Genomic DNA, 12,410 nt, shown 5'->3' with positions numbered 1-12,410 from the left:
TCTACATTGATAACCATTGTCATCTTCTAAAAGTTATAGAAGAAACTTGTCTGTCACTTTGTATATCTGAAAATAGCTGCTGCTTTTCTTGAACTGACAGTAGTGCACATAGTCCCATTCAAACCCTTTTAAATCACCATAAAGGCCAACAGCCTATTTTTTCCATGCAGTATGAGACTGTCCTTTTAAGTTTAGTGCAATCATTGCTTATTGAAAACATCATGCCACTGTCCCAGGCAGTTTGCCATGTCCGTGTAAAGACAGCAGATGCTTATTTGAAAGCATTGTATTTTCTCCTATCGGATAGACAGAATGGACTTTTCTTTTCTTTCTTGGCAGTACTGTGGACTTAATTCTGTGTCTTTTGTTCAGGTGTAAATAGAAGTAGGTTTACTCAAGTCAATGAATTTAACATGTATAAGCGTAAGAGAGAACCAAAACTCCTGTTTTTGAAGAAGTAGCTGGGAACAGAAGGCATGGCATTTTCCGGTTTCTTTTTGTGGCAAGTCCTATTTTTAACTCACTTAAAGGGCTGTATTCATATATATTCAACCCAAGGAAAGTTATATTAACAAATAAATTCAAAATAAAAAATCTGCTGGAGAGCAGAGAAAGCAGAGGCTCAGAGAAAGCAGAGGCTTAGTTGGTAGCCTTCTATGTCTGAATAAAAACACAACATGGGGACTACTACCTGCTATCGAAGGACTTTTTAACTGCCACGCATCAAAGAGGCTGAATGACATCACCTCATTTTGGTTCCATAGCTACGTGTACTACATAATCCTCCAAATAAAACTAGCGCTTCTGAAATATAATTTTTTTCTACCTATAACCATCACCACCTGTCACACTAGAGAAGGAAAGCTGAGTTTTAGCTTGATTTGCAAAAAATTCAAATGCAAGGTTAAGAGTTGACATTCTCTGCTAAATATGAGTGGAAAGTGTGCTTTTCTCCTATGCCCTGCACATGTTATTCCTATCCTTATTGTAAGGATTGGTAAGTAATCATCTCTATTGCACTTAATTCCTTGCAGACCAACATCACAGTGTTACAAGTGCTGGAAATTTCCTGGCTCAGTAAGAGTTAAAACTATCCCTGCCGAGTAACTCATTAAGTCTTTTAGAGAAAGATGGAGAAGATGATTGAGAACATGGTAGTGTCTTATGGATTGATGGCTTCTCAGTAGATGCCCATCTTCTCTCCCCTTGTGGGTCAGCATGTAGGATTGACCCACTACTAACTAGCTACTAAACTGCTGCAGTTGTTGGAGCTCAGAGTTGCTGCTGGGCTCCCCAGAAGAAATCGCCCTGCTTGGTTAGTCAGCAGGAGCTGCCTGGAAGGCTTTGCAGGTATTTTACACTTCTAAGTGTGACTGCATTTCATTTCTAAGCACAGAAAAAAGAAATGCTGAACTGGTCAGTAGCCATATGACAAGCGGGGCGAGATTTGGTATTTCGATGGGAGGAACTTGCTGACCCAGTTCCTCCTACCTGTCATGTTGGCTATGCTGCAGTCTTGAACTGGTGATGCAGACATTTCTGTATCTGAATCTATGGTCAATTTACAGTGGATGAAAAGGCTACCACTGACTCCAGCAGGCTTGAGTTGAGGTTTTACTCCTGCTTTGAGAGTTTTTCTGCTTTACAGATCTCAATGTACTGGTTGGTTGAGTTTGACTGAGAATAATCCATGGGACAAATCCACTTTTTTTTTTTCCTTTCCTCCAAATGAAGCATCTAACAGTGTATAATCAATAATTATTTGATACCAAGTATAAATATAAGCAATATGAAACATGGTGTATCGTTCAACTGTAGTGTAGACGTAATCGTGTCATGCTGTCAAAATGGATTGCAAGAAATAGGAGGATAATTATGCTAAACAGCTTTCATCTATAGTACCTGAATCCACAAGATCTGAATTTGAAATCCCTCAAGATGAAAATCCCATTTATACCTAGGAGCAGGACCTGTCATTTCTCAGTGCAGACTAAATATGGGAATTGCACATCCCACCACTGTCTTAAGTGCAGTGTTTGTCAATAGTAGGTGCAGTCTGGTGTTAAATCTTTCCTCCGATTTGCTGTGTATTTTTGCTCTGTTTAACTCCTCTCTTGTGTCTTCACTTTCCTTAAGATTTTTCTCACTGCAACGTGGGGTAAAATTTCATAATGCAATGTAGTACACAAGTTCAACTGGAGATCATGCTTACTCAAGCTGTGGAAATGCAGGAAATCCCTATTTTGAATCTTGAACTAATAGTGAACTAATAGTTCCCCATGGTGAACTAAGAAGATGGAGACAGAGCAAGTTCAACATTATGCCTAACACCAGTTTAGGTGACCTATCTGTGTGTGATTGCACATGAGAATTAATTTTCGTGGGATAACATGATTCCTTCGCTTCCCACATCTACTTCCCTCCGTCCATGTTGCTTCCTGAGCAGCAGTGTGTACCTGGAGCCATGGATTGTTGTAAATTTGGCAATTTCTCTTTGGAATTCAAAGTTCCTGTGAGAGCAGCACTTCTCATTGCTGAGGGGTTTCTCGATAACCTTCTGGTGCTGATAAGAAGGTTCTGAATTGTTTATTGAGACAGATAAGTGAGGGAATGTAGGATACCCTTTCAGTGTACAAAATCTTGATAAATTAAGGGCAATTGAGATCAGTTTGCCTCCTATCTTGTACTTTTACATGAGGCTGCAACCATTGCTTCTCTGCTTCCCTATATAGTCAGTCACATTTTTGCTGGAAACATCCTTGGCCAGTGCAGACAGGATTGCTGGGTTTGGCTTAGCTCCCTTCAGAAAACAGCAGCAATAGATCCCAATGCCTTCTAGCTACAGGGAAGACCAAACCTCAGATGTACTTCGATGCTGCTGGATGGTCCACCACCCCTTTGGCAAATGCCACCAGCTGCCAAAGCAAATGAGTGACAAACTATGAGCAGAGATGAGCGGAGTCTCCTTTGGGGTAGTCCTGAAGGTGGTAATATGGGATGAAAGTGAGGAATGAAAAATTGAGGTTTCACTTTGGAAAAAAATGCTTTCTAGTGCTGTGACAGGCTTTTCTGCTTTTTGTGGCAGGAAGGAGGAAAAAAAAATAAAACTTCCATACATTTCACTGATGTTTCTTCATAGTGTCCTCTTGATGGATTTGCAATCCTCTGGTGTTTGCTTGCGCCTGCTGGGCAGTTCTGCTTTTCATCCTGGTCATGCAGCTGCAGCCCAGCTGCAACCATGCTGCAGGTGCAGAGAGGGTCCACACACATGTGATCTTGCTTTCGGAAATCACCTCGGTTTCCAATGGAAAACTGATGGCTGTGCAAGGAGTGACAACATGGGCAGAATGAGGCAGAGCTTAGTGGAGGTGTTCCTGTTCCTTCTCTAGTTTCTCACTTTCTTTAAAGACAAACTTACCTGATGTTCTGGGGCCACCTCAGTCTGCTTTGTGTTAACTGGGTTGGTAGAGATGTTGATTCGTAAGGTCGTGGTGCCATTAAGTCATTTCCATATTGGACATGGTGTTCAGAATACTATTAAATGGTGCATGTGTTTATCCTGAAGTTTTTAACAGAAAGTCAGAATTGCTGTCGTGGTCACCATTAAAGAGCTGTGAATGATTTTGATAGGGAAGATGCATATGTTCTCATCAGTGAACTACAAAAGGAGTTGCCTATAAAATTATTTACCTGTTTTTTTTTTATCACTGCAGATCAAAAATTTACCAGTGCTCCTGTTCTTCCACAATGGAGGCAGTGATGATGATGAGACAGGAAAAGCCACCATAGATGGATCATACCTAGCTGCAATCAGTAACATCATTGTTGTGATAGCAAACTACCGGGTCGGTGTTTTTGGCTTTCTTAGTACAAGTAAGTCACAGATTTCCAGAACAAACACAATTATGGGCTAAGTTACATTTTGAAATGTTTCTGTTTTCCAAATATGTTAGTTTTGATTCTTTAGAAACCTGCACTTTTCACGGATTACTCACCACCTGAGGCCCATCACCACCAGATCCATCTCACCTGAAAGAGTTCTGGTCAAGTTATATTTTTCATGTTTGCAATTACTAGACCAACATACATTGTCATGTGTTTCCTATGAATATTTGTTGTTAGTGACACTGCCTGAGCTTAACCTACTATGAAATCATAGCTGCAGCTGTTTGCTGTTATTTCTCTTCTCTGTTGCCCAGTTTTGTTTGAGTTTGATTTCCAGCAAAGTCAGTTTCTCATTCAAGACCTAGAGAATGAGCAGTGAAAACTCCTTATTCACTTAGATATAGAATTGGTAATAGATATATGTGGGGAAAAAATTGCTGTTTTCATCTTTCTGCAAACCGGATGCTTATGAAAGTGATATTATGGCTTCATTTTGGCTAGAGCCAAATGCGGTGTGGATACATGCTTGCTTTGCAGTCTTCCATTACGCAGCACTGCCCACGCATTACCCACTGACCTCCTTCAACCCTGTGAATCTTACCTGGGTTCCTTCCTAAATGGAAACTGCTAGCTTGGCTGAATCTTATACACCATTATTTGTAGTTTATAGATCAGGATGAACTTTCCAACCTCATTTTTGTGGGAAAGTCAAGGCATGAGGATTCACTGTATGTAGCTGCAAAGGTAAAGATGGTTGGTTTCAGCAGCTTTGAGCAGTGTGTTAGGAAGGAAGAACTCAGGGACCTTCTCCTTTTTTGCACTGCTGAGCTGAGGCCAGGGACAACTGCATGTTTCCTGGCCTCCTCTCCAGTATTGTCTGTATGCATTTGGGAAAGTCCTGCTGCTTCAAAGGGAACTGGAGGAAGTTGGAAAATTCTTTGCAAGAGACATTGGAGCAGGATAGAACATCACATTAATGGGAAACCCTAAAAAGTCTTTCAGTGCCACACTCCTGTCTCAAAGCAAATCCTTGCTGATACTCTAGGGACATTTTCTTTCTTGCTGAAAGACTTGGTCCTTTGGAAATTGATATGAATTTTGCCATCACTTTTGAAGGGAGCAGTATTTGATCCTTGGGATCATGGGTGCAGCATTGGGACCAGGAGGGTTGAAGACCCTGAAGTTACAAAGGAGGATTATGATCCCACAAGCAATATCAATTTCATTGCCCAGCCAAGCCAAGTGTTGAATCCTTGAATACTGAATTGTCATTAATTAAAAGAATATGTAAACAAAGGGGTTAAATAGAGAATTTTGTGGAGGAACGGTAGTGAAACCAACTTTTCCTGCAGTTATTTCAGTAACTCATGTTGACAGGCCTTTTGCGGGGAGTGAAAGCTCATTCTGCTGAAGGTACTGGATTTCTTATTTATTTTGCTGTCATCCACTGAAGTTGAAAAGTAGGACATTTTCTGGCACCCACAAAAAGTTAAGGGGACTTGCTAGTTATCTGGGTGGCAAGAGTGTAGAGAAGACAGCCACATTGTTAGGCTTGATTCTTCTAAGAGTGTACATGAAAACATATGAAACAGAATGATTTGCATGCTTAAATTCAGTACTTTTATTCCTCTTCCGTTTAGGAAGAAAAGAAATATGTATGCTTGGTGTTATTTGCTTCATTCTGAGCAGTGGTTCCTTTTCGTTCTCCTTTTGTCCTCAGAAATGTGATCTATTTCTACAAAAGTCTGCTTCTGACATTTATATCCAGAGCCATTACCCAAGTAGTACAAAAGATTTCTGGCAGACACGTATCTTTTGGTCTAACAAATATGAATGTCAGTGCATGCATCTTTTCCCTAATTCGGTACTTTATTCTGGCTCTAATTTTTGCCAGGACAAAAGAAACTGGTTATATTTCCCTCCTCTGTCTTGTTGTTCAGTGTACTGGTAGCAAGGCAGATCCTGTGGCTAGAGCATTTACACGGATTTCACTTCCTCCAGGGAGCTCTCATGCAGCTTGCAGCAAGTTCTTAAAATGAGTTTTCCTTTTCAGCAGTGCAGGGTGGATTTATTGCTGGATTGAGAGCCCTGGGGACTGGTCACAGAGTGCAGAACAAGCTCAATAAAAAGCAAGGCAGGGAAAGATTTTGCTCTTCACCTGATCAGCTGCAACTGTGGCAGTGGGTTGAAGTTTCCAGGCCTGATTAATTCTTGGCTGTGCTGCTGGAGGGAGGGTTGTATTAGTGGTTATTGTAATGTGGATATCTTTAAGATCTGCAAGGCTGTCAATAACCTGATCTCACCTATATTCCGTTCTGCTTCTTAGATGTGATACCTCAGTAGTTCATTACTGTCAGGATATGAATGCCTGTGGGATGCATGTTTGCCGTTGCTCTTTGCCTGGGATGGAGTCATTGGTCCACAAAAGCTGCAAAGTGGCAGCTTTTTTTTCCCGCTATTTCAATGCTAGCCTTCCTGATTTCTGAACCCGTGCTTACTTTAAAAGGGTACTATTTGATCTTGGCAATGAAAGAAACAAATAGTTTCAGCTATGTTTCTATTCCAGCTTTTCTGCCTTGTTTTGGATGTGTTCTAGTTTTGAGTGTGGAGAATTTTAAATCGTTAAAAATGAATGGCTCATTGTGGATTTAAAAAGAAGTAGGAAATAACCACTTTCTCTTCCTTTCTTAGGGACTGTATTGAAATTACTTAATTTTGCTTTTGTTGATAAAAATTCAATCTTCCTAGGGCATTTTGATCATTAGATGCTCTCAGCATTAATTTCCTGTCATTTTAAATACCAGGCTATTGCTTGCTAGTCTTGAAAAGAAAATAATCTTTTCAGTGGTGATAACTGAGCATAAGGAATATATGATTCAATATTTTCCATGTTTCATGGGGGAAAAAATGAGTTGAGCGCCACGTAATTCAAATCTTCTTATCAGTTAGACTTAGTTCAATTTCAGAGGATATATATGAGAGATTATATGAATGAAAAAATCCGAGATGACGTGACTTATATGTGATTTTTCAGATTGGTTAGTTGTAACAGAGATATAGGAAGCAGAAAGATGCAAATAGGTATACAGCAGAGAAATATTTGAATGAATTTGGTGAGTGCAGTAATTTTTTTTTAATAAATAAAAAGAATATCATGGTCACAATTTATTTATGTCAGCCTGAATTCATATCTCCTGCTAGGTGACCAAATGAAGGCTTGAAGTTAGGAGTGTTTTTTTTCTACCATCAGTGCAGATTATCAGATTCCTCTAGAGGTGTGATTCAGTCCATCCTTGTGGGCTGAATCCCTTATTCCTCATCCCTCTTATTCAATGTTTATTGATCTTATAAGATCAAGCCTCTCTGGGCTTCTGTCTGTGCTGAATATACCCATCTCTCTCCGTCTGTTCTCATGTGTGAGATGCTCCAGTCCCTTAATCGCCTTTGTGGACGTTTGCTGCACTCACTCCAGCAGGTTCAGGCCTCTCATCTACTGGAGAGCCCCAAACTGGACACAGCGCTCCAGTAGTGTCCTAACCAGTGCTGAGTGGAGGAGAAGAATCATCTCCCTCAACCTGGAAACGTTCTTCCTAAAGCAGCTTAGCATACTGACACATATTGTCATGGAGAAGGTGAAATCCTGAACCTCTTCAAGGGAAGAGTAAAACTCTTGTTTTCAGTGGTTCTGGGATATTCCTGACTGAGGTAGTCTGTAAACTGGGTACAGGTAGAGAAATTAAAGGGGTCAGACTCAGTGACTGCTCCAAACCAAAGCCATAAAACCCTCTCTTGCTTGGTGCTAATGCAACAGAGGCAAAGCACAGAGCTGCACTGTAGAGTTGTGGAAGGGACAGGTTCACCACCATGAACCTCTCTGTGCCAGAGGCCAAAATCAAAGAGTGTCAGTGTAAACTGTACCCTTGAGAGCAAGACACACAATATATTCTAGTTAAGTAAAGAGGATCCAATGCGAAACTGAGGCTTTGGGCTTTGTCCAAATGTGAGCAGTAAGAGTGGAAAAAAGTATGCCTGATTTTGGAGGGAAATGAACAACAGCAGGATCCAGAAAAAAAAGGAATTTATCATTATAACCACATTGCAACTTTTTTTGTTTCATAACTGGGACAGAGTTTGAATGAATACTGTGAACTTTTCAGTCTTTGCCAATAAATTGTAGATTTGGACCTCAGGAATGTGAGTTTATTTAACTTAATTTTTAGCCAAACTCTTACTGGGATATTGACTGGTAGAACATGTGTTACCTCCTGGAAAAAATGAAAGGGATGATCACATATTTTTAAAAGCATTGGAAATTAAACAGGTTAATATTTAATTGCCTTTAGCTGCATTCTAGTCCCATGTATAGATGCAGATTTTTTTTTTCCTAGGTGTATTGCAAAATAGACCCTCTGGAGTTCTCCACTTCAGCCTGCATAAGGTCTATAGCTAACAGTAACTAAATCTAGTGGTTGTTTAGGAGTGGAGTCTGGTACAAAGTTCACCTGCAAAAACTGCTAAAAATATAGTAGTTAAACAAAACTTAAAATGTTTATGGATTTATAGCATTTAGGATTCATTTGCATTTTTTTATTTTTACTTTCTCACAACAGAGTCTCCCGAGGTGAGTGGAAATGCAGGCCTTTTGGATCAACTGGCAGCTCTGAAGTGGGTGCAGCAGAACATTGCTAGTTTTGGAGGAGATCCTGGACAGGTTTCTTTAGGAGCTGACCGCAGTGGGGCAGACATCACAAGCGTTCACCTGCTCACTGAGACAGCAGATACGGATCTCTTCAAGAGGATATTATTGATGGTAGGTCCCATTCCTTTGGTTTTGCTTGTCAATAGAAGATATTAATTAAAGGATGTTTCAGAATTAAGGGTTGTGGGTGCTGGCTTTACTTCCTCCACTAATGTGATTGCTGCTGCTGTAGTTATTTTCAACACACTTCAACACACCTGAGATGGTTACTTTCTGGAGGTAGGTGTTTCAGAAGGATGTAGGACAAATCCACTTCCGTCACTGAATTAATCATACTAAGAATCCATTTTTCATCACTGTGGTTTCTCGTGTGTTATATAAATAGCCTTGTTTCATAACTTGTAGGTACAACAGGTTAGTTTCCGTTGCAGAAATGTGTTTGTTGATCAGTGGTTTTTAGACTCTAGAACTGATGAGCCAAACATCCTCCTGTTTGAAGTATCCACTCTTTTTATCTGATCTCATGACAGATGCTCACTCTCATTTAAAGAAAAAACAATATTCAGAGAGTCAGGAGTTCAATTACCAAAGGCTTCTTTGCTGTCTACTTGGACCCTTTCACATATTCCTTTTCTTACAATCCTGCCCATGGATCATTGAATCTGAGGGCTTTTAGGTCAGCTGTTTGTCCATGAAGTGAGGCTTAAACTTCAGGGGAGGATTTTGTGTCCTGCAGAAATTGTGCTTGGGCAGAATGATCTCTCCTGCTGACAGCATTTACTTGCGAATGCGAGCAATGGAAAGAAATACAGGGCCCAGTTAAATAAAATCTTGACTTGAAAATAATTATGGGTCCATTGACTGTTTGACTTCTCTTCAGTGTGTCCTTGCTCCAGGAAATATATCTTGCCTTTTTCATCTCCATCTCTTGATAAAGTTATTTTAATCTCATTACACCTAATGAGAAAGGCAAGGGAGTTTGTTGAAAATTACTGCTAAAGAGGGTTTTTTTTTTTTTTTGTATTTTAGTAGTGTCATTTTCAGTCAAATCCCCTCTCAATTTCCAGAGTTTTACCCAGCTCTTGGGATAGTAGTTAATCTGCTCTGAGTACAGTTCTATATTTTTATCATATTTTTATCTCAAGTTAAATATCCTTCCTTTTAAATAAGATTTGACCTACTCTTGCCCCCGGCAGCTGGATGTAGAATTGTGGAAAATGGTGGCAAGTGCAATGAGCAGGCAGGTGCGTCAATTCTTCTCACTAATTTGATGTTTGTAACAATAATTTTCTTCCTTAGAGGCAGTGCAGTGTACTGTCTCAGGAAAAGCAGGACCCTCATTTTTTTCAAAGTAATATTAAGAATTTATACAAACGGTGTCATGCTGGATACTGGTTCTTTTATGACATACTCTGGAAAAATTAAAAGTAATCAGTAATAGCAGCGGCTCAAAAAGAAACCCAATTTCTTTTTTTTGGAGGATACTTTTTGTTTGGTTGTTTTTTTTGTTGTAATTCAGTATTCTCAGGCCTACTCCAACTTTACAGGTAGACATCCTGTAAAGGAGCATTGCTTATTTTCATTCCAAGATCATAATTGTCATCAGTATTCTCAATTTTACTGTAAAGAAAAAAGAGTTGCATCACAAAGTTGCCTGAAACTTAGAATCTAAAAAAGATACACCTTTCCTAAATGAAAATCCAGCGAAACAATATAGCTTTGCTGCAATGGTTAATTTTGTGTTCGTTGTTTGAGTCTTTGCCTCATACCAAAAAAACAAAAGATGGGATTGTCTCTTTACCTGCAGAGATGTGTGATTTATGGAGCTTGCCTATGAGGAGAGGTATGCCTAAAATAACAAAATACCTTTGAGTTCCTTTATCTGCTCTGCAACAGATTCTGTTTTGAGCTGATTTGAAAACAGATTTTACTAAGTCAAAGCAAAACTATGATAGGGAACTTTTTCATAGCTTATTTCTTATTTCCTTCATGTGACAGAAGTGAATTCAGCTCAAAAAATATAATTCTGTTTTAAATCCAGTAAATAGCATCAGTATAGCAACTGACTTCATCTTTTGATTGACTTATATACCAATACAACCGTGATATAGATGGAGACTGTTGACTGACTATGGGACTTAAGCATTGGGAAAAATCCACCATTTCTCAAAATGGGACATAGGCAGCTGACTCAGGGTTCAGGTATTATTTCATAAAGTGTCCAATTAAAAGTTCTTAGCCTTTTTTGAACTCTTTATTTGGATCTGATGGACCTGATGGATAATTTTGGTTAGATATTAGGAGAAAAAACTTTCTGGTGGCAAAGGGAATGATTAGTGGAATGGGTTGCCTCTGTTGCAGGAAGCCAAGGAGGCAGGGTGCATTGGATACGAGGCCTTCCCTGTCAGTGTAGGGAATTACTCCCAGGCTTTCCCAGCCTATGCTGGAGAAGACACGCCAGGTCTGTCCTGACCGCTGAAGCAGGTCAGATGCACGTGCATTGGAACTGACAGGCTTATTCTTCCACTAAATCTTCAGCAATCAGACGTAGGGCTGCCTGACAGGGACTCCAAATCTTCCCAGTTGTATGATTAGCTAAGCTCTGTTCCCTTTCTCCCTCCTTTTTCCTTCCTTTTGCCATCCCGATCCTCTCTTACCAACCACTTGCATAATTACGTTTTTTCCATTCGTCTCAGTTTTGCTACATCCTTACCCAATTTTGATATTTTTCATCTTCGTACATTATGTTACATCCAGCAGTTTCTCATGTCACGTGCAGTTCTTTCTCATATCATATCATCTTAATCTTGGGCCAGGACCTAGTCAGCAACCTAATCATCTGCCTGCCACCCTGGCCACTGGCAGATTTTAGAAGAAGCTCAAGGTACATCACGAGTGCTTTAGGTAACATTAATCTTCCAAAGAGCATGGGGTTAGAGAAGAAAGCTCCACAGGATCCCTTTCATTCCTGTTTTTGTTTATTCCATGGTGCATAGGTGACTTAAATGTCCCCAATATCTCCTAAGGTCCATTCCTCCTGCCACCTTTCTTAAGGATACTTCAAACGATAGGCAAGAGAAGGAGGATATGTTCTAGTAGTATCATTGCAAGACTGGCTATTTATAATGGGGTTCCTAAATGCTAGGTGTTTGGCTTTCTAAAGACAAAACAAAACTCAGATAAAGCTAAGTAACTATTGGATATCATTTTAATGAATAAATACAGGTCATGATTTAGAAATATGTAATGCTCTGCATATATATTTTACTGGTTAAAATGAAGTCACTATAGTAACATATTAACAATCAGTAGCAATAAGTAGATTATACAAACACCTAGAGTTCCTGAATTCATTTTGTTTTGTTGCGTTCAATGTTTGTGAGCCAAATTTCATTCACACTTTAAAGTAGACTGTGAACTGGTTTCACCTCCGAATTTCCATTGCTCGTGTAAATGACCTGTTATAATATCTAAAGAGCACACAGATTTGTGCTAAGATGTATTCACAGGAAATATATATGTGTGTGTATATATATATATGGGTGTATACACACACATATATATATAAACTCAATTCCCTATTTCTGTACACTTTGTTACTCTAATCTGTGCAACAAAATATTTGATCAGAAATATCTTAATTCAGGTACACAGGCTGCAACATTTTACATTCCTGGCTATGAGTGATTGTTTGACTTTGAAGGCAAACACAAACTGGGTTCAAATGACCATGCTATCTGCTTCTTTATAGATTGGTAAATGATACAGGCATGTTAAAAAATGCTCTGATCTGTAAAATTTAAGGCCATCAATCTACAAACCATTA

At 39.4% G+C, this 12,410-nt stretch overlaps 1 protein-coding gene across 1 annotated transcript in view; it reads left to right on the top strand.

Annotated features, from left to right (window-relative positions):
* The window catches only part of TG (thyroglobulin), a 143,574-nt gene that overhangs the window by 72,853 nt on the left and 58,311 nt on the right, over nt 1-12,410 (top strand). Inside the window, exons 40-41 of the mRNA XM_088534927.1 lie at nt 3,714-3,873; nt 8,496-8,695. Of these exons, the coding sequence (XP_088391053.1) occupies nt 3,714-3,873; nt 8,496-8,695 (360 nt within the window). The remainder of the gene's footprint in view (nt 1-3,713; nt 3,874-8,495; nt 8,696-12,410) is intronic.

This window comes from Tinamus guttatus, unplaced genomic scaffold (genome assembly GCF_059628265.1).
Source record: "Tinamus guttatus ecotype Peru unplaced genomic scaffold, ASM5962826v1 Tinamus_guttatus_pri_ptg000038l, whole genome shotgun sequence".
Taxonomy (NCBI): Eukaryota; Metazoa; Chordata; class Aves; order Tinamiformes; family Tinamidae; genus Tinamus; species Tinamus guttatus.
Note: the sequence above shows the minus strand (reverse complement) of the source record. Positions and strands in the feature narration are given on the sequence as shown.